At 37.5% G+C, this 27,391-nt stretch overlaps 1 protein-coding gene across 1 annotated transcript in view; it reads left to right on the top strand.

The window, feature by feature from the left end:
• RunxB (Runt related B) overlaps positions 1-9,091 on the top strand; it is a 147,454-nt gene extending 138,363 nt beyond the window's left edge. The window contains exons 4-5 of the mRNA XM_067780610.1: positions 7,641-7,841; positions 7,916-9,091. Of these exons, the coding sequence (XP_067636711.1) occupies positions 7,641-7,841; positions 7,916-8,793 (1,079 nt within the window). The 3' untranslated portion in view covers positions 8,794-9,091. The remainder of the gene's footprint in view (positions 1-7,640; positions 7,842-7,915) is intronic.
• Positions 9,092-27,391: the final 18,300 nt, after the last annotated feature.

Here is a 27,391-nt window from a genome sequence, read left to right as displayed (position 1 = left end):
CTCACCATTCAACCATTGCTCATACTTAGAAGAGAACCGCTCAATCCGTTTACCAGCGAAATTCCAGTTCTTATCAATTTTCAACATCAATAATTTTATGTTTCTTTTTAGTTCATCTTTCGCATTATCGGATATTCAAAGATTAATCTTTGTAAGTATGTTACTATATATTTTTTCGAGTATTTCATTTTTAGGGTAGCTTTGCCACAATTGGAAAAATTCTTTTCCTGAAATTATATAAGATAGAACTGAAAATCGAAAAATTAAAAAAATTCAAAATTACACATTTTTGCAAATCCGTGCGCTAAAATCGGCTTATATGATCAGAAACTAGATAATATTCCCTACAATATGAATCAACTTTTATTGAGTTACTAAGGGGTACTCACTTTTTTTTGCTACTAATCTAAAAAATTTACAATTCCTTGTTGTCTTTTTAAAAAAAAAAAAAAAAAAAACACCAAAATCCAAAATTAATGGTAAATATTTTAGCTGGATTATCCATGACTCGTACTGAATAGATATCGTATAAAAAATTACGGTTTATATAAATTTATTACCGCTAAACGCACTTAAACCGATTAATCAATATCACCCGGATTTCACAAATTTCCACACAAATGCACCGTTTGTCGAAGATTGGTGGTAGCTAATTACCCGAAATTTTGCGCACACGACTTTTAGTAATTGCCCTCTAACATAAACACATTTTTGCTTTTATCTGTCACTATGACTTTTTCCACCTGCCGCCTTATAGTCGAAACACTGTGGAGCATTAGGATTAAATACATTGGAGAATTGCACACCCTGTTTGGGATCATGCGGGAATATTTGAATGGGTTTTTGAAAGATTTCTGATTTTTTTTTTTATTTCGACAGTTTTTCGACTATCTTGATACCATTTTGAAATTATTATTATAACATAGTGTGGAGCATATAGGACTGAACAAAAAATGTTAACGGCCAACATGACAAACACTCAATAATTTTTCACTTACAAAAACAACTTTTTAAGCAGCTGTCAAATCTGTGAGTCGCCCAACTTTTTTCCATTTTTAAGTCTCTCTTTCATTTCGTTTCCCTCTTATTCAACCGAAATGTCCATTAAGTTCTATCCATCATAATAAGCTGTTGAATCAATATCGCACAAATCGTTGATTCTGAATTGATCGTTTCAAAAATCGAATCAACATAAACAAAATTCCATCATACGTCAGCCATAGCTCTGGTAACTTAGCAATTATTACTGTCACGCAAAATCAAAGATTAAAACTGTTAAAATGTTAGACTTTCTTCAACATGAGAAAAACAGTGAAGGCTGTTGATTTGAAAGAGATTTCTGTGGCACCCTTGTTATAAGTATGAATAGCAAACGTCGTGAGCGCAAGTCTCTCTTTAAAATTAGCTGATGCATTTGCATAAAATTCGCTGTTGAAATGACCAATGAAATCATTTCTTGTAACAGAAAAATCGTTAGTTATGTTGATTGAGAGTCTGTCATTTATACAGAAGTTTGTTAATTTAAGGCCAACAGCTGTTGAAATGACTAAACGAATTTCAAAAAAAAAAAAAAAAAAAAAAATAGCCATAACGCGATTAATTTGACAGAATGTATGTCAGTTCAGCTTCTTGGCAAAATATGGCCGGACAGGTGCATGTCTGGCAAAGGGGATCCTGGAAACGACGCCACTTATAGCGGCATCAGCTTTCTAAATATCGCATGTAAGCTCCTGTCAGGCAGCGTATTGTGCGAAAGATGGAAACCCAACGTGAATCGGCTGACTTAACCTTATCAGTGCGGCTTTGGACCTGATAATTCTACCAGCGACCCGATTTTCACTATGGGTCAAACCTGCAAAACCCCCCTGGAAAAAACACTAATCACTTCCTCGTCGATTTTAAAGCCGGCTTCGACTGCACTAAAAGGAGCTCCCGCTATATCTCAACTCAGCTTTCCCGCAAAACTTATACTGCTGTGCAAAATCACGTTGAGCAACATAATCAGCTCAGTCAAATCGGGAACAACCTCTTCAAGCTATTCGAAACTAAACGAGGGTTTAGACAGACAATTTAGCTGTTTTTGTCGCAATTAAGGATGCGGTGAATGCGATGCTGTCCGTTTCTACAACGGAAGCCAAGCGGCTATTAAAGCTCTAAGTTCCACTGAGGTGCCACCGAGGGTGGGTGGCGGATGTGTACAACTGAATCTGCCCACCTGAAGCCTCCAGTCAGCTAAGCAAAACTGGCGGATACTACCTTTTGTAGGGTTGCGAAATCTTTTGGGCCGAAAGTGAATAGCATGCAGCCTGCTGAAGGCTCATCTATGAGTAGTGAGTGGGGTTTTTACAGAAGTCCATGTGGTACGTCTGAACATACTGGAAAATCCGCCTTGCAGCAACTACATGGAGGATGGCGCGGTAGAATCATCGAAACAATCGAAACACTTCATGATTGACTGTCCAGCTTTTGCCAGAACTAGGTGAAAGTATTTCGGTCCGGGCTTTCTAGGATATCTGATAGTCTTCTACCGGGCCGGGATCAGCCTTATTCGAAGTAACATCGTTGCCATGCAAAGGTTCTCTTAATAATCCAATTGAGTTTCCCCTGCGGAGCGAGTGTCACTCAAACTAATTTATCCTGAAGAGAATGTTCTACTGACAAATTTGGAAATTAGTAGAGTCTCGATGCGTTTATGGGCTTTTTGAAAAACAACATCAAATTCATTAGATCCCATATCCGCCGCGGCTGATACTTAAGAAATTTTCAAAAATAGCAACTCGAAAGTTTCGATTAATAACTATCCAAATACGGGCTTAAATATGTAATAGACGGAGTGATCTTATAAAAGGTACAACATATATTTTTCCACTATATGTAGAATCTGTTTTTATCTGTTCACACACACACACACACACACACACACACACACACACACACACACACACACATTTACACTTGCACTCATATGCATGTATACCATAAATCTGCGTATTTGTTCTACTTTTATTAACCGAAAAATATCTCATTTGTGGGTGTATCTACCCACACATCGAATACCCACAAAAAGTGTAATAAAATAAAATTTCATAAATAAAGACAAAAAAAAACAACAAAACAGAATGCAAAAAAACAAAAAAAAAAAAAATGCACCAACCGAAAACAGGCATAGAACTTTTGGTTGGTTGGTTGTTCGGTTAGAGCCACAGCACTATCAGTTTTCGAGGGGGGGGGGGGGGGGGGGCGGGGGAAGTTGATACCAATTTGTGTTGGAATTCTGTGGCATTCATTTTAGGAGTCCGCAAACACATACAAGCCAATGTGCCATTCGGGAGGAGCCGCTGTAGCAACAGCAATGATAATGGCGGCAATGTATGTATGTATATAAATATAATATTACCACCACTACTGATGCCACAAAACGCCACCACATAGTCACACAGTCATATATGTAGTTACACTTTTATATAATGTGACGATGTGGCAGCAATCCGACCGCCCAACCACAGTCCATAGCGTATGTAGAAAAAGAAAAAATGTCAGTAGTTGCAGACCAAATGTGGGTAATAAGTAAGACAGCGCCAACCTGCAACTCAACTGAAATCTACACAACGTGTGCAAACTGACGATGATGAGGAGCCGCTGGCAGCTCTGTCGGTATTTCTTCAAGGCAAGACGTAGAGCAACAACTAATAGCGGCAGTGACAAACTCGTATATCGTTTATGTATTTGTATGTTCGCATGTTGGTATGTGAAAGCAAAAGCAAGAAAGCTTTTTGTGGCGCACCAATGGGACCACGTTATGCCCCGTCGGCTCCACCGCCAACAAGCAACAAAAGCCAAAACACATAAACTCGTTGACATACCTACAAACAAATGTGTTATAGATTATTTGTATGTATGTATGTATGCGTGTGTGTGTGGCGAATGTTAGCCAAAATGCCAACGACGCGACTACTTGAATTCGATGTGTGTATAACCGACTCAACCAATATTCTCAACTACCAACAACATGAGAGAGACACGAAAACGACAACCAGAATGATAACGATAGCAACAACATCGTGTAAGAAAGATAAAGTGTGGTTAAATGCAGTATTCTAATACCCAGCAGCAAGTTATAGTAGCTACTAGCTTGTGGAGAGGTTTGTGCCACGCCCATTTAAGAACATATGAGACTTCCAGCCACATTTGGTGGGATCTGTTAGTATGAAATCGCATGTTTTTGAAAAATTTTCGGTCTAAAAAGGTTTTTCATCATAACATTTCCAAGCGACCGTGCACCTTAGACGTCCCAATCAGATTGGGTGAGATTAAAAGAAGGCGAAACTTCCACATGATCGACCAAGCAGGAAGGCCGTGGAACCAAGCGTGTGACTGAAAAGTGTCGAAGATCATGTGAAGGTCTTAAGGCCGTAGACTAACAAAGTTTCTCTTATCACCAAGAAAAGACGCCTGTACGCTAATGACGAGTTTTCTGATTGGATAGTGACTTCTGTAGTTACATGCTTTTACGTTGGTCCCCGTCCGTGAAAACAGATGTAGAAAGAGTGAGTTACAGTATAAAAGGTTCGAGCTCGTACAGTGCTCATATATTGCACTCGCTAGGTTAAGACTCCTGCAATAAGGAGTGACACAGCTATCAGATTTAGAAGCACTAAGCAGGCCGGAGTTATTTTATAATATAGGTACTGGATTTTCAAGCATGGTTATTGAGCAAACTTCTGGAACACTATGAACTCATTCAGTTTATGTGAGGTCCTCACGCGCCGGCCAGTTCAACCTAGTCTATCTCCAAAGGAATTCCACTTCACTTGCGAGAGAGGAGATTCCATTTGGTGTCTGGTCGACAGATGCACTTTTGCTAATATTATTATTATACACTTGGAAAATCTACTCTGGCGCTTACTATAGAGGTTGGCAAATATTCAAGCTCTTTCAATTTTGCCACAGTATCTAAATCTAACCGAAAGCTTGTGAAAATTAATTTTTGACTATGGCGGCAATAATGGCAATAAGTTAGATGCGAGCAAAGTCAACAACGTAAATCGAGATTTACGGATTCATAAGCAGATCTCAGGTGGTCAGCGGAGCTTCCAGTATGCAAAAGCAGTCTTCAGTCAGTTCTTTTGTTCTCATCGGGCTGAAAGGATCGGCGTAATAGTTAACCATGATATTGTCATAGCTCGGGAACCAGCTAATCTTAATCTTGAAATATTTTGCAAATTCGAAGGCGAAGATAAGGCTTTAATAGCCATTTGGATATCCGAGTTAATACTCTGAGTAAAGTAGTACTGATATGTCGATTTAGTGACAGAAATTTTCGCTTAAACTTAACTAGTCCAATATAAGTCCCTTTCCCCAGTGCTATTAGAGCCAACGACTGAGGAAAAAACACTTGGAGTTGTTTGCCAAACCATTGCCGAGGGGCGACACTACTAAGAAGAAATTTTCCTAAATGATTCTTATCTTGCTTCTCCTGGAAACTGAACCCAGGACCTTATTTAAGGTAGGCGAATCGTCAGTTACTAAATGGTATAAAACCAAACAAAGAAAAGAACAAAAACAGATTGCGACCCATATTTGCACAAATACTTACAATTTATGGACAAATTGTCGTTTGTGTGTGTTTTTCTTCGGCAAGCACTTACATATATATGTATGTATGTATGTGCGCCCTTCTGATTGTAGTGACGGCTATACCACAAACTCGTACCTCCCTCCGGCCTCCTACCACGAAGAAGGATTAAAAGACAGCCGAAGTGTGGCAAATACCTGCTCCGTCCAACAAAACGAGTTAAGCCCCCCGCCCTTTGTCTTTCTCTCTCGCTCTTTCTTACAGTCATTCTCTCTCACCACTTACATATTCGCTCTCTTCACCGCCTTCGCCCCACCAAGCATATGCTTCAACCCTTTTTTCTCGTTTAGCCAAAGAACATAACACAAACTGCGACCAACGCGTGGCTAACCCTTTATCGCACATGGGTTTCCTTACAGGACCGCATATTTAGGTTTTAGTGGGAGTGCAACCAAAGCCACTGCCATTGCAAACTTGGCTAATACACTCATATAGAGAGAGATATGAATGTTTGTGTGTATAGATAAAGTTACATACTCATACACTGACTCAAGTGCTGTGTATTCGTATTTCTGTGGCTTTGATGACAGTCACTTCATCGCACTGTCTTATCGGCAGAGGTAAATGTGGAGCTATGTAGACGATGTGTTGCGTGAATTTTTTTGATTGATGTAAGTCGATAAAGTCGTTCTGAGACGAAGTTTTTTTTGGTTATTAATATTTTTAATTTTAATTTCGTAATGATAACAGTCTAGATGGGCCTCAAGGGCACATTACCTCTGCTTTTTCTGATTGGTTTCTGTGCCGAAATCCCTTCGCCTCCATCAAACTCGGCTGCCCTCGGCTGTACCTTATTATCTCATCTTATAGTTTTGGCTTGTGTGAAGTAGAGCTTTGATCCAAATTTTTGTATATTGCCTAGCTCAGGCTCACCGCTCTTTGCCTTGCGGTGGAGCGCCGCTTCATATCCAACAAGGCTTCAAGTACTATCTCATCATAGAGCAGGCACTCAGAGCATCCGTGGACAGCAATCCAAACACTATCCTACGATCTGCCCGGCTATTTCGCATGCTCCCCTAAATGCATTGGCCTCTGTTGAAGAATGTATGATCTAGTCTCATCGTATGGCATTACATATAGTGCTTTAAGAGCAAAGGGAGGTCGGAATAATTTGTCTGAACGACTTGTTTATAAAAAACTCTTCGGCCTGCATCGATATCGTCGAGACGTAGGCCAGCAATTGTCTAACCGTCAAACCTTCCATCAGGTTTTCTCCTTGTAGTACCCTAAAGATTCTACCACCTACTTCAAAAAAGTTTCATTGCAAAGTGCCTTTCCGATATTGTTGGTTTTTCCTGTTTCCGCTAGGTTCGTGGCTGCTTGGAGGAAATGCGTTGCGAGAAGTTACTTTGCTCCTTCTTCTTCACTGCTAGGTTAAGCTCAATTAAGAAGCATTAATGCAAGTTATGTTCGACTAACGCTCGATCTTGAACTTCACGTAAGTATTCAAGTATTTTAAGGATCAATTTTTATAAATTACGGAATGATTCCACGTAGAGAAGTTTCCACAAAAAGAAAAAATTTTTTAATTATATCGCTTTTGGACAGAAGCCAAGTTTTAAGTTCGACGCACCTGCAAGATAGGTGAGGTACTTCGAAATAACCAGTTTTACCTGTAGAGATGGAGTTTTGGTAGCGTCTTCTCTTCAGGGGGTATAGATTAATGCTTTTTCTTCCCAAATACCAGCTATTGAAATTGCATTGCGTATTGGAAGCGACTGATAGGGATATGCATAGAGTGTATTTCTGCCAGAAAGGGCTTCTGAAATATTACTCTCTCTTTTTTATCTGTGGCATTGATGCAATAGGTGTTCTTAGTTATGGCCAATCATTTGTGAGAGTTTTTGGTTCAGGCCGTTCCTATTTGCTCATTTGAAATACTCATCGTTAAATTTTTTAAAATCTTAGCCCATTTAAACTGGTTATCAAGAGATTTTTTTATAAAACCAAGAATCAGTTTTTTATTAATCTGGTAATTTAATGTTTTTATTTCATTTCCTTAAAGGTTTCGCCCATCACCTCGTCGGCATGCATAGTCATCTGCATGCGCCCGATTGGCGTGCCTTGAGTGCTGCAAGCAATCCAGCGGCCTTAATACGACCTGGTTTTCCGCATAACGCACCTTTCTTTCATCATCAACATCCCGCTTTTCAGGCGCACGCAATGGCCGCGGGATTAGATCGTCATGGACTGCGTACATTGAATGGTTTGTTCTCTTTACATACTCAAATGAAGTTCTACATAGTCTAATTATCTGCTTTGTCTATTACATTAACACAGGTTCACATCATCATCTTACGCAATTGAGTCAATTATCAACAATTGGAACAGCGCATAGCACCACAAGCCCGGCGGGTTCACCCACAACGACTACAACGAATTTGGGTGGCGATCAACGCACAATGACCACTTCCCCGCCTTTAACCACAACAAATAGTGATAATGACAACAACAACAATATTGATACAGGTTTCGAAAGTGATAGCATTTCGGTGACAGGTTCACCTAGAAAAACATCGTCGCTACATGAAGACGACGATGGTCGTAGTACGTCACCGCCTTCGATTAGTGGTGGGTCAGCAAGTGGTGGTGGTGGAGGCGCTTTTACTTCGCTTGTACAACGCAATTCTGCGTTACGTAAGAATGAGTTCTTCAATGGGTTTGCAACACAATTTTCACCAGCGGCCAATAATTTTAACCCTGCCTTAGCGGCGCAGCTTTTCTTGCAAAATCCGCTCTTGCCACAACCCAGTCAATGGTTGTATACACAACTTTATGGAAATTATAGTGATTTTCCTTGGTTTAGAGCTGGTGCAGCGGGTAATATGGCAGGTGATGGCTTGGCGCAACCAGTAACAAATGCGTCACAGCCCGAGTTGGTGGGTGCCACTAATCTATCGATGGCGGAGGCTACTGCTATTGGTGTAAATTTGGTTAAACGTAATGTAACGCTGATATCGCATTCACCCGATGTAGAGCATACGAATCCGAATCCCTCACCACCCGTTACATCGACGCGTCGTTCTCCCTCGCCTGTAGAAACTATTGATTTGGATGATGTGAGTACGACACCATCACGTACAGAATTGGATCGTGGTGATTATGGACCAATACGTTGCCGTACACCGAAGACAGCCGATGTATGGCGCCCCTACTAGCGGCTGCGTAACGCCATGGTGACGGCGTTGGGTTTAAAAGTGATAGCGCAGCAAAGTGAGAAGGCAGCTGATGAGCAGCTGGCGCTTGATGAACAGCAGTAGCCTTATTGGTATTTGCTGTGTGTAACAGAGAGTAGTAGTCTCTACATATCGTGTTTTTAGTGCACTCTCGGCTGTTCTATGCGCACAGTGGTGTGTTTTTAAATAATTTTTATGTAAACTTAATTATATAATTTATATTCTATAAGGATGTAAAAAAAATGTGTTTTATAAAACAAAGAAAATCACATATCGAATTTATAAAAAAAATGGAAGTTAAAATAGTTATATTAGCTGTAAAGAATTTAAAGGAATTATATCGAAGTTGAAAAAATACATAATAAGAAAAAATCAAAATTTCATTAGAATTATACTTAATTGTAAATATTTAAATTTTTAGAATTTATTTATAAATATATGCAATAATTGTAACTATGGTATTTAGTATGTTTTTGTAATAGGTTTAGTTACGTATTGATGTTCATAAACGCATTAGTTATGTACATACAAACTACCTGCAGCTGTGAACAAGAAAATAGTAGTAGCAATTTTTAGAAAATTCCATCATTAATATGATACTTTTACTTAAAAACTATTTCATGAATTGTGTCTATGTAAGCCACTATCAAAAAAATTTTCGAAAAATTTCGAAAATTCGGGAAGTATGCGTGAAAAATTAAAAATTTTTTTTGTTTTTTTTTTGTATGCAGTTATTTTAGTCTAACAAAGTACAATTTATAAGACTCTCGAAATTTGTATTGATTTTTGAAAACCTTTTCCGAGGCGCGTTTTAGATTTTTTTCCTACGCTTTGTTCGTATTAGAGATATACGCCGCCGATAAACGCCGCCGCCGATTTTTGTCGTTTTTCGTACGCCGCCGCCGAATGTCAAAAATAACGGCGCGGCGGCGGCGGCGGCGGGTCCGGCGCGTTACTGTATCTTCTACTCGTTTAGACCATTTATTGTTCATGTCGAGAATTGGTCGGATATGTTCGAAAGTGGTATCAACGCATGCGCATAACTGGCAGTTATAAGAAACTAATTGCGAATTTCTATCTGTTCAAAACTTATTTAAAAACAAAGGCGTTTTCGATGTCAGCTTAATACGAACTTTACATCACCCAATTCACCAAGTTATTAAAACAAAACACTAAAAGAAAAGTTATATAATAAATTTAAATGCTCACTTTGCATAATTTTTCTAAAAATTAATAATGAACGAGAATTCAAATAAAATGACCCAAGGTGAACATGTTTTCAAATTGTCCTCAAGTTGTTAAAAAAGCAAAATACCCAAAAAAGGTGTCGATTTAAAAAAAATTATATTGTGATTGGCTAAAAGAATAAGCGAAATTAGTGATGAAAAATCATTTATCCTAAATCCTGATTCGTACCTCATACTTAAGTTGAGGATATATTTACGTATGAGAAGGGTATGAAAAATAACTTGGGCTTGCATTCAAACATCTGTTGTGTATTTGCGAAACTATGCAATAGCGTCTGAAATGTTAATTTTGATTTTCACACTTCATCCCTCAACATTCAAGTTTCCCGATTTCCGAAAAAATTCTCAAAATTCGAAATAAAAAATTCAAACTTTCATGGAGACTTTACAAATATTTAATTGTGCTACAAAACTGCATGCCCCAGAAAATTCTAAAAACTCTAAATAAAAAATGGACTTTGAAAGCTTTAACGGCCTAAAAAACTGCAAACTGAAATTTCTAAATAAAATGGAAATTTTCTTGAATACTTCCAAAAAATTAATTTTCTAGCTTCATATCCAAACAAGTTCGGAAAATTATAAATATTATATTCGAGATTTTCATGGAGACTTTTCGAAAAATTTACATGGGCTACAAAACTGCTATACAAATTAGTTCGCCAAATTTTAAATAAAAAAATTCCAGGCAGTCTTTTCGAATAAATTCAAACGGAAAAAGAATTTAATAGGGCTATCAAATCGCGTATTAAAGAAAAAAGCTGGGATTTTTTTTATAAACAATTCGAAAGTTTTCAACAACGTCTTTTACGTTTATTTGCATAGTCACACAATTTGTAAAAGTTTTCCTTTAATTTTCGAAAATTAAAGCTGTGGAATGTATGTATATATGTTATGAAATTTGCAAAATTTTGCCACTGCTATTTTCTTGCTCGCATCTGTATACCGTCGGCTGCGAGAAAAATGGCAATATCTCGGCTACCGGTCCAAATAAATATTTATGTTTATATATATATATTTTTTATCGCCCTGTCCACAAGAAGAGGGGATCCTGCAAACTGCGCCTACTATCGCAGAATCAGCCTCTTTAGTATCGCACATAAGGTCTTGTCAAGTGTATTATTAGAGAGATGGAATCATAGCGCAGTTTTTACTGATTGGGCCTTATCAGGCACATTTTCATAATGCGCCAAACCTTGAAAAGAAAAATTAGGCATGACAGCCCCGAGCCGTTTGGACTAAGACAATATAGGTTTGATGGTGAACGAGGGCAAAACGTAGTATCATCTGTCTAGGATAATATTTTGGTATTAGTACGGTACTACTTTTCAAAGTTTCGGGATTGTTTTCGTAATAAGTTTTCTTAAGATTTTCGGTAAAATTTCGAGATTATTTCACGAAACTATGCAATAGCGTCTGAAATGTTAATTTTGATTTTCACACTTCATCCATCAACATCCAAGTTTCCCGGTTTGATATTTCCTAAAGTTGGCGGCCCTATGCAAAACTAGTCCCTTGGAGTGAATCACATTGATTATAGCCTATCAACCAAGTTTCAATATCACCTACACCTCCTTTTACAAATGTGAATACGTAGGCACATATATTTACCAGGTGAAGCTTCGTCCTTCGCAAGAACACTCAAAGTGGTGAAGCAAAAGCTTTCCCAAGACAGTCCAACTAATGACCGTGTTTGCTACTACCCTAACGTTGTGGAAAGTCGAACTAGTCTGAAAACTGAAGCTACGCGGTCATCCATAATGAGCTCTTATATCATAAGGACGGAAAACAGCAGTTAACATATTTCAACTTAGAATCGGTCGACTTTCATTCTAAAATATCGTTTTGATTTAACGAAGACTATTGAAAACAATATTTTGAACAGAAACGTCTGCAAACTTTCGTCTACATTTTAAAAATTTTATCCAGGGTCCTTGTAAGGTTTTAATTATGTAGATGCGCCGAGGATTATACGATTCTCACCCATTAAGCAAGGACATCCACATAGATTGCTTATGATTTCGAGGGCGGTATCTTTGGTCGAATAGTCACTCCCTAACGTTTCAAGATGTTTCTCTGGTGTAGCTCGGCAGCACAGCGCGACAAAGACATCCGTTAGAAAGTCTTCGGAGCTACACCTAGAGTTTCTAGGAAAGTGACATCGAGGAAGGTATGAGATCGAAGTCGCAGTCCTATAGCTTATGTGCTGGCATATGGTGTGAGGGTCAGCAGGCGTGGTAGCGACTGATGGTCGGAGTTTTTACTGTTCGCACATCGGGAATTGTAGCTCTTAAAAACAGCCGAAAAAACTGGAGGCGCCCTGTGCCACGAGAGAGAGAGAATACTCATTAATAGACCATTGATAGCAACCGTAAGTCGCCTTTGTGCGTGACCGCCAAGGAGTCACATATGATTTAAAGAAATTGTGTTCGCGACGATTATTAGGAGTTAACCCCCCAGGTGAAACTACGCTTTGCACGAGATATGCAGACAAAAGTGTGACCATTTTATGTATCTCTATTTCTTTTCAGCAGACGCAGCAGTACCAATTCCAAAGACCGGGGTAAGGTTCGTAGCCTCTCTGGAATAAGTGAACGTGGAACAATCCCTCCGCAAGGAGCTACTCCTGAAAATATTTGAAAATCTGCGAGATTTTGAGGCAAACCCCCCGATCTTTCCGAAATGGCCAAAACGTGGAATTCCTTAAATACATACAAACAAAACCTTCCCTAAATATTATTTTTTTTAAATAGAAAAATTAAGCTTTTTAAAGTAAGAACACCGGCGTATGCCGGGGTGCCGTGCACGTCGCCGCCGCCGGTATATAATACCGTAAACCTCTAGTTCGTATGGATGTTTTGAGATGGAAGAAAATTTGACCCACCCTTTGGAAAAAAAATTGTCGAAAATCAATGTGAATTTCGAGCGATTTATAACTTGCACTTCGGAAGACTAAAATTGATTTGGCTACAAAACTGCATACCTGAGAAAATTCTGAAATTCATGGAAACTTTTCGAAAAATTTATTTTAGCCACAACCGTGAATCCAAAATAGCTCCGAAAAATCTAAAAAAAAAAATCGAAGTCTTCGAATAATTTAATTGTGCTTTAGAATCGCATATGCCAAAATAAAAATTTGAAAATTCTAAAAAAAATTGAAGTTTACATGTACATTTTTCGAAAATACTGCAATCCAAAAATATGCTGAAAATTCATAATAAAAAATTCGAAATTTTCATGGAACCTTAGTAAAATTAATTGGGCTACGAATTTATCTGTTCTAAAAAAATCTGAAATCTAAATAAAAATTTCGAAACTTTTATGGACTAAAAACTGAAAATTGTAAAAAAAAATTCGAATTCATAGAGACTTTGGAAAAATGCATTGCGCTATAAAACAGCATACTAAAAAAAATTCGGAAAACTCGAAATTTTAATGGAGACATATCGAAAAAATTATTGAGCTGAGGAACTGCATATCTAACAAAAATCTAGAGATTGTAAATAAAAAATTCGAAGTTTTCACGGAGGCTTTTCGAAAAATCGCTTGTGCTACAAAACTGCATGCCCCGAAAATTCTAAAAACTCTAAATAAAGAATGTTCATACAGACTTTGAAAGCTTTAACGGGCTAAAAACTGCAAACTGAAATTTCTAAATAAAATGGAAAAATTCATGAAGACTTCCAAAAAAATTAATTTTCTAGCTTCATATCTAAACAAGTTCGGAAAATTCTAAATATAATATTCGAAATTTTCATGGATTTCATGGAGACTTTTCGAAAAATTTACATGGGCTACAAAACTGCTATACAAATTAGTTCGCCAAATTTTGTATAAAAAAATTCCAGGCATTCTTTTCGAATAAATTCAAAATTTTCATGGAGACTTTTCAAAAAAATTTAATAGGGCTATAAAATCGCGTATTAAAGAAAATACTGGGAATTTTTTTTATATACAATTCGAAAGTTTTCAAAAACGTCTTTTAGGTTTATTTGCATAGTTTCAGTCACACAATTTGTAAAAGTTTTTCTTTAATTTTCGAAAATAAAAGATGTGGAATGTATGTATATATGTTATGAAATTCGCTAAATTTTGCCACTGCTATTTTCTTGCTCGCATCTGTATACTGTCGGCTGCGCGAAAAATGGCAATATCTCGGCTACCGGTCCAAATAAATATTTATGTTTATATATATAATTTCTTGTATTCCGGCCTTTTAGTTAATATATTCAAGGTATGTTTGAGCACTATGCCAATATATATGTACATATGTTTATTAAAATACATCAAATGTGTTTAAACAATGTATATATATTTGTCGAATGGTTTGTCTTGCCAATATTTCGACTTCCATCTGAAGTCATCTTCAGGAACTTATGATTTTGAGTTTATATATATATTTTTTATCGCCCTGTCCACAAGAAGAGGGGATCCTGCAAACTGCGCCTAGTATCGCAGAATCAGCCTCTTTAGTATCGCACATAAGGTCTTGTCAAGTGTATTATTCGAGAGATGGAATCATAGCGCAGTTCGGCTGATTGGGCCTTATCAGGCACATTTTCATAATGCGCCAAACCTTGAAAAGAAAAATTAGGCATGACAGCCCCGAGCCGTTCGGACTAAGACAATATAGGTTTGATGATGAACGAGGGCAAAACGTAGTATCATTTGTCTAGGATACTATTTTGGTATTAGTTCGGTGCCACTTTCTCAAAGTTTCGGGATTATTTTCGTAATAAGTTTCTTTAAGATTTTCGATTTCACGAAATCAGTTTGACACTGCCTCCTGATCAATTCGGGAATATTTCAGGATAGTCTACGGATCATCTTGGATTATTTTAGGCACCATTTCGGAATTTTTTGGGCTAATTCTGGATTATTTCAGCTTTTTTGTTTTGCCATAGTTTTAAGTTTGTAGCCATAGCAGAGGTAGTGCGATTTTGAAATCAGTCGCCTATGAAAAATCTCGATAATGTTCACTCAAGATTGAATATTTACCTTGTGAAGAAGAATAGTGTTTTTTTTTTTTAATTTTTTGTATAAAACTTAAAAAAATAGCATATTTGAAAAAAAAAGTGTGAATACTAGCTTAGAATGTTCGGTCAATAAATTTAATGAAAAAATTAATACTAGAAAAAATATTAAGAAAGAAAGATTTAATAAATGCATATACTTCAAAATATAAAAGTTTGAAAAAAAAAAAAAAGAAAACATTTCATTAACTGGTGGATGGATTGTATGGGTGGGTGCGAATTCAAAAACTCTGTGCAAACTTGGAGACTTTTTGAGGAATTGTATTACAAATACAAAGAAATAACCTGCACAACTTTAGTTTGATCTCGACTGTCTGATCTGATGATGTGTATAACGGAAAATATGTTTCCAAATGTACTCTTCTCCAAATGGCATTTTCCCTGATTTAATTTCTAGGATTATCTACGTACATACATATGTATGTACGTATATTTTCTGAAATTGAAGTCTTTGAGATGTTAATATTGTGTAGAAGGTCAATAACATGTGTTTTGTTAACAAAACGGCCACGATTCTCTTTGGGTAGATAATTTAAAAATGGTTTGTTTTTCCTTTATTTGCGTAAGCAATTAGAAGCATTAAGTCATTAAGCGACAAACGAACCAAACATTAATAAAAGAACCGGGGTACTTGTTTAGAGTCGGGTACTTGTTTAGAACCGTGTACTTTTTCGAATCTGCTCTGGATACATTTTCAGATTTGGTACTTACTCGAATCTGAGTCTTTTTTAGAACCGGATGGTTTTTCGGATCCGGATACTTTTAAAAATCCCGGTACTTTTTCGAGATCGTGTACTGTTTAAGAACCGTTTTTAAGAACCGAGTACTTTTTTAGAACTGTAATTTTTAACGGCGGTCGTCATGGTGTGGGAGGTAGCGTGGACAAAGCAGCATCAAATTTTTAGAAACCAGTTTTACAATTAGTGAAAACTCTTCTGTCTTGCAGATGCCGTCCGAAGTCGGCATAAAATATTTAGGTCCCGTCCTGCGCGACGCAAACTGGAAGAGAAGCTTGGCCTAAAATCATTTCATATGTTATCGCGCCTTGCATTTATTTATTTATTTTTATTTTTCGGATCGGGGTACGTTTTGATGGTCGGGAACTTTTTCGAATCTGAGTACATTTTAGAACCAGGTCCTTTTTTGAATTTGAATAGCTTTTTAGAACTTTGTATTATTTTAGAGCCTGGAACTTTTCCAGAACCGAGTACTTTTTCGTATGCGAATACGTTTTAAGAACCGGGTAGTTTCTTCGAACTGAGTGAGTTTTCGGGTCCGGAAATTTGGTCTAAGCCGGGTACTTTTGCGGATGCCGGTACTTTTTTATAAGCTGGTACTTTTTCAGAACCGTTCCCGTATTTCCTTTTTCGCAACTGAGTAGTATTTTAGAAACGGATAATTTTTTAGTACCGGGTACTTTTTTGAAGCCGCATACGATAGCTCCTAACGTGGTGGAGTACACCGACAGTTATAAGCGACTAGCTCTTAGTCCAAACGAAACTACGATCGAAATGCAGAATACATAAAATTGAACGATTCGAAGTTGGATCGAAAGAAATTGGAACACAGAATACCAAAATTGCCAAATCGAAAAAATTCCAATCCAAGTCGAAATGCAGAATAGGGCTGATTATAGCGTAGAATAAATCTTGCAACTACTATAACTTTGGAATGAATAAAAAAGAATATAGAATATGCGTTTTGGAATATTCGAGGGAAAGTTGTTGCATACGGGTTTCATAGCACATTTCGTAACTAAATTGATTAAAACTTGGGTTCAAAGGTTATCGGGTAAAATAGACGACTCCATTATCCACAATATGCTGGTCGTAAGAGACGACTATAATCCTCATTCACATAGGTAAAGAAAAGTAGGAATAAGAGCTTAACAGGAAGGGCAAGAACAACATAAGGATACGATTTAAGCGTAAATAAAATAATTAAACAAAAATTTAAAGTTAAACGGTTTTATTGAAAGCAATACTTACATTAAGTAATAATAATACTAAAAGCTAGAAAATAATTAGGTAGGTCCTAGGTACGAGTCATCACACTCCTCTTCAATCTATGGCGTTGATCAGACTATCAATAGAAATTTACGCGTTCAACGCTTTTATTTAATGGTCTGATTTAGAAACGTTTTAATTCCGTCGACGCCCAATGGAAAAACATCATCATTGGGCTCTTCTTTAGTCTAGGATTGCCTAGATGTCAGTTGGATATGTTTCTCGCAATAGCTTGGTCTTTTCTTCCAGCTCAATCAGCTCTCGAATTTTTCAAAGGACTTCAAGCATCTCATTAGAATTGAAGAAAATAAAAATGTTTTTAAAAACAGTGCCATCTTCCTTTGATTTTAAATTTCAAGTCGATCCCAATTCGTGTATATGCAATTAGAATTAATTCAAATGCTTACCAATTCATATAAACGGATTTTTCAAACAAGACGCGCCCAAATTGGACAACCCAAGTGAGCGGAAAAGGGAAAATTAAACATTAAATCTTAGATTTTATATATGTACATTAGACTGGGTCGATTTGTGGGGAGGCAAAAAAATCGCCCATTGCTCTGTGAAAATCATATTCTAGGGATCAAAATAAGAAACTTTGCCGAAGGAACCATACCTCTAAAACGAGTTCTGGTGTCCCCCAATTTGGGTCGAACTTTTGGGTAGGGGCAAATTTTGAAAAATCCCACTTTGAACCATTTAGAGTGCTCCAATCGAGTCCAAATGTATGACCGACCCCCACTAAATTTGGAGGCCCGACCCACCGATGCCAGTGGTACACCCCCTGGAACCCCCCTGGGGGTTCACCATATAGACAATGAGCGATTTTTAAATCGACCCGCCCTAATGTACATAGATCTTATGTGTTAAATATTCAGCATATACAATGTATATTATACACGTGTTGCTTACATACATAAATATACATAATATGTGTACATAAATCCTTTAGTTAATGTTATGAATCCTTTTCCTTTTTGGGGCGTTTTCTCTCATAAACGATAAGAAGAATTTTATCTAGCGTTGAAAATTTTGAAAACAAATGACATGAAATTAACTTGACTTATGAGCTGGAACTGACAAGCAGCTGAGTCCATATTATGCTGACGACATATGTACTTAAGAATGTATGTATGTAAGGATTTCTCATATGCATGTATGTATGTGTACATGTATGGAAATTTTTGAAAGGAAGTGGGTGGTGGCTTTATGAAAGTAGCATGTTTGTGGCAGGACATTAGAAATGAAATTAACATACTAAGCGCACATGCCGAGCTCGAAGATGAGGTTGGTTATGAGACGAAGCGAGACAAAACTGATAGTCATATTATCGTTATCTGTATGTGCAAGCGACAAGAAGTTTAATTTAATGGCGGTGACACTTTGTAGAGGTACATTCGTGCATATACATACATACAAATATGTGTATAAATTTACTTCAGTGTACTATGATAACGCTCCAATGCAGGTATGTGGACAAAGATGTACATATGTATATATACCTACATATGTGAAGGTCCGTTTTCAAGGCAAATGTCTTCTAAAGAAGTTAGGGATTTCTAACGAAATCAACACTTTGCTATTAATTTATTTATGTGGTTGGCCTGATGGTTGCTTTTGGATTCAAATACGTGGGGGATCTTTGAAGTTTCTTGATTAACAATGAGAAAAACAACTATCTTAATAATATAATAATATTAATATATCTCACCCACTCCTAAAGAAAGGGCTTGCATGCCAAGAGGGCCACTTCAAAAGACTACGCCATAATTTGCTCCTCGGATCTCATTGAATCTTCTTAGGAGAAAATTATGGGGGTGAAAACTCTCAGAATCGTGGACGTGATGTTGAGGGTAGTGTGTTTGTCCACCATATCAAAAGTCTCATGTTCGAATCCTCGGACAAAGGAGAGGTTGAAGCTAAAGTGACCGGTCAGTGAGGACCTCATTTAGACTGAATGAGACCATAGTGTTCAAATACTTAAGAGATCCGAGTCAATTTTTATATGGTGGTGTACGCCGTTATGTTTTAATGTTGTTGTTTTAAACGCAAATACAATCTCCAATAAGGACTCGTTACGAATATAAGCAGTCATTTGCCGGACTGAATCCAGTACGTTCCGGTACTAGTACGTTCTGGTACCAGCCTGACTGCCTCGACCACTTTTATTCTTTTTCGACCCAGAGCAGAGACTTTTGTAATCAAAATTCACCTTCATGGTAACCAAATTATTAAAAACATCAGCTGAAAGGAATTTTTTAACCTTGCTCCATCTTCAAGTAACAGTCTTTTTCGAAAGCCCAAGGTTAAGTTAGGTTACGTTGAAAGGACCTTTCCATTCAGCTAAGATTAAGGCTCATTCTCAAATTTTCCCTCAAAAACATATTGATTCCGTGAGTGAGAGGCGGGTAGAAGCACATTCTGTGCACCAAATGTTTACCACGTAGCAGCAAGGAATCCACTTCGCTTATATAAGCCAGTAATCTGATTTAGTTTATCCGAAGTCCAGGGCACCGGCGGAAAAAGGGATGAAACAACTTATCCTCCGCAAAACTTGACCTCTTCTGCATCGTATATTGTTGATAGATGGTGACGCGCGATAGTACTCTCACTGAGTATTAGTTTACTTTAGAAAAGAAGCTCGAACATGACTTGATTTCTGCATACCAAGTTCTTCGCCTTAACAGGGTTTTCCCCGATTTTTATTAGGGCATCAATTACGGCCGTAAAAAGTTTTACGCCCACGCCGACTCCTAACTTTTACTTTAACTGCCACGCCAACTCCACTCCCTCTCCGAGACCCAGTAACACTTCTAGCCCCTCTCCCATTCCATCTCCCACACTCAATTCTACTGCCCCTCTATACTTCCAATATAGAACATCCGTCCGTGTGGCATGCAATTTTTGTAGCACTGTCGAAGCCCTGCTCCCATTTACCACTCTAACTCTATACTATACCATATCTGATCTTGTCCCAATTCTCGTGATGTGCTAATCCAATAGCGAAGATGTTGAATTCTAGTGTAGCAGTGCAATGGACAGTCACATTTCAAGTGGGCCTCCTTCTAAACCCCGGGAAAACGTCGATGCTACTGGTATTACATTCCGATTCCACACGTGCTCAATGTGGCTCAAAAGTGCAATTATTAGTGATTATCCAATCTAATTACATCCTCTCCATTCATTTATGATTACAGACTTCTGAAAATTCGGCAGAGCGGTATTAGTTTTCATCTCTTGCTAGCGCTCTGCAGAGAGTTAAAACCTTTAATAAGATCCAGGTATGCAAAAACACCATACGTACCTGCGCCATTGAGGTCCGCTTCACTTCGAGTTAGTGAATCGCCCGTTTTGCTTTCCTGTATGATACTATGACTTGACCTCTAATTAAAGACACGAGCTGTCTTATCGCTAAGCTTCGTCAAACTCTCTACAACATGTGTAACCATGCAGCGAATTTTTTTTGCTGTCAAGAAAATGCGCCTTAAGAGAGAAGACTTGAGGAACAGGAAGGGCGACACTGTTACAACATGGCATCACATGTCTACACAGCAACATGTAGGAAGTGTGGGCAGCAGGCAGAAACAGTTGTGCATATTCAGTTGTTGTTGTATTTTGTGTTGTAGCGATAAGGACACTCGCCGAAGGCCTTGGGGAGCGTTATCGATGTTTATAGTCCTTTGCAGGATGCAGATCGTGTACGTTCCGGTACCAAGCCCGACCATCACGGGAAATATTTGTTATGACCACATCTGACCTTCTTGGCTATACCGCTCTCCCACCCCTTAGATCCATGAGGAGTTCGGGGTCGCCAGAGCCTCGGTTGTTAACGAAACAGGATTCATCACGGATAGGTGAGGTTGAAAATTGGGTTTGGAGAAGGTATATATTGCGCTGGCAACCTGAAAAGGTTGCGCTACACAACCTCTTGGATCTGGTATTTTAATCGCCTCTTACGACAGGCATACCTACCGCGGGTATATTCTGACCCCCTAACCCACTGGGGGGTTGTGCATATTCTATTCTCGTGTTCTGTGATCGCAAGGTCAAGGCTCCAGCTAGTAATGACGAAAAACATGTCAGATCTAGAGACAGCCGAGGTATGCCTAGAAAACTTATAATACTTGCCAAGAGGCCTAAGTTATTTTAAAACATAGTTCCTGGCACCTAATTGGGTTTTTTCATTTGATGGTCGTCAACCAAATTCGAGTAACACTAGAGACACTGAGTCTGTGTAAGGTCTTATCTCAACCTAACCTATCCGTCCGTGCGGTTGCACGCTCCCGTAATGTAAGGCGAACTCTGAGTCTGAGGACATAAGCGACATCCTTCGTAAGCTGGGTTGCGCACATTTGCTATCTACTGAAACGTGAACATTTCACCTTTGACAGCGGTCACCAACAGTCTAATCATCCCATACATTTTTTTGTCGCTAACGTGGCCCAGCTCAATATTCCGTACTTACATAAAAGTAAATAAATTCAAATCAGCTTGAAAGCGATTCCTAAAGGTATGTGAAGTGGTGAGGACTTGTTTCTGGTAGCACTGTCCTGCAATGGGATATATTCATATATAAATGTTTATAAAGGTGTTGTTGTTACTCACGTTGACTAACCAAGCAAAAATGTTCATTATTATAAAGGATTTCTAGTCGTTTATTTAATTGGATTGCATGACTGAATTGTCCGTAAATAGGACCGTCTGGTGGTCGGTTGGTAGGGCAGGAGATCTTCGATTCAATGGTCTTTGGCTGGTTGTGTTTGTTTGGTTGACTGATGCAACCAAATAAGCCAAACCTCAAGTTGCCATTGACGACGTGTCCTCTGTTGGCGCTCTAAAGGTTAAAACTTGCTTTATATTAAATGTATTTATGTTAAAATGTGTGTAGATATGTATGTAAAGGGATGTTTGTACTTCTTTGGGACATAAAAGCTGTTCAAGTTGTCCTGGGTAACCAGCTGGTATGAAAAAGCTTTAGGTGTGCAAAGGAGGAAACTTTTGTTTCGACTTCCACTTTCATCTGAAATTGGCTTCTGGTGTGATAACTTAAAGAGTCTCTCGTAGAAGGCCCACACATATACGTATGCACATACCAGACAGTTCTTTGTGCTATGAAGTTAATCAAATACACACCACTCTTAAACCATTTGTTTGGAAGATATCTCAGGTTGCATTAGACATTTGGCATTCATAATTCAAAAGGATGTCTTATAATTTTCATTTGTCTACACTTCGTTTTACGTCTTTCCTCATCTTTATATGTACTATAGCTTTGTATGTAGGTATGTGAATTATGGTGGACAATATATACACAATTCTATGAAAACATGTCCGTGAACCATAGGCCTAAAGTCATTTTCAAGCCTGTCCAAATTTAAAAGAAGCATCTTAACAATGAGTGAGTGTATTTTCAAGGCTATGGCTCTTTAGTCGAACGTCCTTAAATTGCGCACACAATGTTGCAAGGATCACAAAACAAGAAGATAACTTACTTTTTATTTCAATACATCGAATCAAGATACAGACCCAAATAGGAGCCAGGTGAGCTTAAAATGTGTTTTGCACAGAATGAGTATCAAAGAGAGGTCTACGAATCATCATGATGACTAACAAGCTGACTTTAAACAGGAATATATCAAAAGAATACAGCGAAAGAAAAAAAAGTTAGGGAAGGCCGTAAAGGAAGGAAAAAGTAAGTAATGAAATGAAAGGAAAGGGAAGCAAAGGAAAGGAAGGGAAAGTAAACGAAAAGAAAGGAAGGGAAGGGAAACGAAATGAAAGGGAAAGAAAAGAGAACAAGAATAAGGAAAACAAAGATTAGAGGACAAAAACGAAGCCAAAATAAAATATCGACAGATTATCCTGCTTGTTATAATGAATTTGTAGGTTCACTTACGAAAAGTTGTCGATTATTAAAAAACACATCGATTTGTTATCGAATAGTTGTGGATTTGTTACAAAAAAATTATTCGTTGACATCGGAAACGTTGTCTATCGAAACCCGCCTATGGAAGCAGAGGTAGAGGGCGGCCCCCACTACGTTGGAAGGACCAGGTGTAAAACGATTTAAACTCCCTTGGTGTGACCAATTGGCGCCGGTTGGCAGAGAGAAGGAGCGACTGGCGCGCCTTGTTGTACGGCCGTAACCGTTTAAACGGTTAAGCGCTTATTAAGTAAGTGTTATCGGAAAATTATCGATTTTTTATTGGAGTGTTACCAATTTGGTGCTAGCATGTTATCGATTTTTTGTCGAAAAGTTATTGTTTTGTTACAGAAAATGTTTCGCTTTGTTATCAAAATTTATCGATTTCATATCGAAAAGAACTCGGTTTGTCATAGGAGTATTACCAATTTGGTGAAGGCATATTATCGATTTTTTGTTAAAAAGTTATTGATTTGTCATAGAAAATAAATCGAATTGTTATCAAGGGTTATCGATTTGCTATCGGTGTGCTACCAATGAGGTGTCAGCATATTATGGATTTTTTATCGAAAAATTATTGATATGTTATAGAAAATGTATCGATTTGTTATATAAAAGTTATCGATTTGTTATCAAAAGTTATCGATTTGATAACGAAGTATTAAAAATGGTTTCAAAAAAATACAAAATTTTTTCTTTTTGAAAATTTGCCCTTTCTGTTGTGAATTGTCTTCAGCCCCTAGGCGAAGTCTAGGTAACGTTAAACAATTTGTGTTATTTCCGTACACCAGTTCGTTTGCGCATTGAAATTGACGAGTACTGGGCGGGCCTCACGTTTTTTTTTCAGAATTTCAAGATTTTACTTGCACTGATGTTAAAAAAATTCTGCATAGAAATTTGATCACTCTAATTTGCATACATATATTTGTGGTGCTTTTAAAATTTATGTATGAAATTGTACATATGTAAATACGTGTTACTTATAAAAGGAAAGCTCTCCACATTACATTATCACTTACAAACTTTCGCGAAAGGCTTACTAATTCTGAGATTTAAAATTTTTTAGGGTCATGCCTGCTCTTGAAAGTATCGTATACATCTTACTGTAAATGATATTAGGATTTGTAGAAAGAACCCAATGTTAATGAAGTATCAGTAATCCTTACATACAATTGCATCTATCGTCGTCTTACATTTCACATGGAACGCCTCATAAACTTTGCTATAATGGTTTCCTTTTTCCTTGACATTTGCTTAATAAACTAAGTAACTCTGCCCTATTACTAAGTTGACTGTGTCGGCGACAGATTTTTGTTGTTGTCAGAAAATCGATTTTTCACTATAGTCTTGGTAACACAATTGAAATGAGAAATCTTGGGTCACAGGCTGAAATACATACACATACATATATAAAGAAATATATATTTAAACACTGATACCTGGCAAAACAAGTTAGCTGAATATTTATGTATTGCATTCTTGTATTCTATTCTTAAAAGTTTTTATTTTTGCAAAATACGAATCCAATTTCCGCTGGAATGTCTTGAAAAAGGTATTTTGGTCATATGGAATCGTCTGACGGTTCATTCGCAGCAAACCCTTGGCAAGATTTTGCCATAGTTGGATCCCAACTTATTAATAGCAGAACAGATTTTACAAAAGAAGCTGGTTAAGTTTTGATTGTACTTCTTAATTTATATAAAACTAGCAGACCCGGCAGATGTTGCTTTGCTCTAGCTTTGGTCCAGCTACATATATTTTTACCTCTTACTCTCCCTTCCCCTCTCTCTCCCTTTCTCTATATTTCCCTGTCTTTTTATTCACTCTTCCCTCTGCCTTTCTCTTTTTCTGCGTCTCTTTTTCCCTCTCCGTCTTTTCCCTCACGTCATTTTCGCTCCATCTCTATCTTCTTCTGACTCTATCTTTTTCTCCTTCCCTCTTTTCTCTTCTCTCTAGATTATCTTATCCTTCTCCATTCCTTTTTCCAGTCCCAGTCCCAGTGGCAGCGCGTCCGTCCCAGTCCCCGTCCATCACAGTCCCACTTCCAGTTCCAGTTACAGTCCCAACCCAAGTCCAAGTCCCAGTCTATCCCTGGTCCGTTTCCTGACAAAAAAGTGTCGTAAAAACTCAATTTCACGCAAATCGAATCATAGATAAAATTTGTCTGAACAGATCTCTTCCTGGTCCACTTCACGGAAAAAAGTACCGTAAATACTAATTTAGGTAACTGGTAACTTAAACACCAAAATCCAGGCAAATTGAACCGCGAATAGATCGGTCCCTGGTCCACTTCTCGGAAGAAACTTCACAGGAATACTATCTGGGTTGCTGTGAAGCTATCCTGATAATTTGAATAAAATCGGACAAGTGGTTTCGGAGTCCATAAGGTGTATACCAACACACATCCTTCTTTATATATCTACATTAGGCCGGGTCGATTTGTGGGGAGGCAAAAAATCGCCCATTGCTCTAGGGATCAAAACAAGAAACTTTGCCGAAGGAACCATACCTCTAAAACGAATCCTGATGTCCCCCCCTTTGGGTCGTAGGGGCAAATTATGAAAAATCCCACTTTGAAATGCCTATGTTTTTTCTTTTTGGAGTTTATTTTTCTCTTTAGAAATTTATTTAGTCAGAACATATGTAAATAAAAAAATGAATTTAACTTAGTAATAGAAAAGAAATTAAAAAAAATTATTAGAAATTAGCGTTTTTACAACCCCCTTTTAAAACCAAGGCATCACTGTGATGCATTTGCATGTCGTAAAATTGCTTGTGTTGGGGGGACATCAGAATTCGTTTTAGAGGTATGGTTCCTTCGGTAAAGTTTCTTATTTTGATCCCTAGAATACGATTTTCACAGAGCAATGAGGGATTTTTAAATCGACCCGCCCTAATCTACATATATAGATAGCAAAGAAATATTGTGTAAACGCACCTTTACCCGTCCTTTCAGGAGGTACGGATATGTTTGCGAGTAATTGGTTGATATTTTAATAAAACTACATTCCTAATCCGAAAAACCACTTTATGGGTTGTATAACAATGAAATATTACATCTAGATGATATTTGATAAATTATTGAATAAATTTCATACACTTATGTATGTGATCTAATTAAATTTCAAGCTGATTTACTTAATTTGCATGAAACAATTCAATGAAGAATTCCATCGAACTCGCTCTACAGCTCAATTAGCGCTAAAATTTGTGTTGAAATATGTTAACACTGATTTAGATTTATGTCATTCTCACGAGTGCAATTCTAACTTGACACCACCACACCTATGCACATTCGCACGCTCATCAATTTACGATAGTGAATGGAAGTGGAAGTAATTAATAACAAAGTGCGTGTGCATAGAGTGGAAGATGCAAACCATAAAGAAGTTGCTTACAATCCAATGCATGCGCCTAAATGTATGCTAAATAAGTAGGTATGTAAAGGAATTTTGTTTGAATGATGCATATGATCGTACCCAGTAGGAAATGTTGTAAGTAGAACAATAGAATCAGATACTTTTTAAGGACAACTAAATTTTTTCCACTATGGTTGTTTAAATGTGTGCCTTACTTCAGAAACTTTAAACAAGAAAATTATAAGAGGGGTGTGTTCATAATGAAGCCTCCATGCTTACAGTGCGTCCAAATTAAAACATTATTGAAGGAACAATGAAACAATTCAGGCGCTGATGCAAGCCTTGAGTGTCGCGGGCGTTCAACCGTCCACAACCTTGGAATTTCGTGAAAAAATCTATCTGCAAATAAGCTTGTGTAAAATACGTTTAGCAAATAATCGCTTATAATATTTCGTTGAGGGCATTATCAGTAAAACTTTCATACATTTGTATGTTTATGATAATGTATGTGTGACACTTTATGCTAATTATGTCATCATTACCTAAAGTGCGAATTTTACCATCACCTTTGTTAAACGCTTTACATTTTAAGTGCGTGAGGACGTATGTATGTAGACGTATATGTATTGCAAACATACCCATCACAAAATCATACCTCGATATACATATATTTAATTTCTTGTAAGGGTACCTTTAACTGATATGGAGTTGAGTTGTATGCGTATGGCTAGACCTTATTTTGATTTACTGATGCCATGATTGGCCTCAGAAATGGTATCGAAGTGACGCTTGGCGATTCTAACAGAAGGATGCATGACTAACAATTTGAATCTTGTTTGTACCAGAGATCTGCTTTGAGTACTAATAAAATTAGTGCACTTAGTCATGAGCCAAAAAATTTAGTCTAAGTATGTACTTAGTCAAATACAGACAAATACTATGAGTGATTAGTACATAAAATAGAAACTACATACGAGTTCCCCGTAACACATACATATTTGACATTGTCGAGTAT

Source organism: Eurosta solidaginis, chromosome 4, assembly GCF_040869045.1.
Source record: "Eurosta solidaginis isolate ZX-2024a chromosome 4, ASM4086904v1, whole genome shotgun sequence".
Lineage (NCBI taxonomy): Eukaryota > Metazoa > Arthropoda > Insecta > Diptera > Tephritidae > Eurosta > Eurosta solidaginis.
The sequence above is the reverse complement of the archived record's forward strand: the minus strand, read 5'-3'. Positions and strand labels throughout refer to the sequence as shown.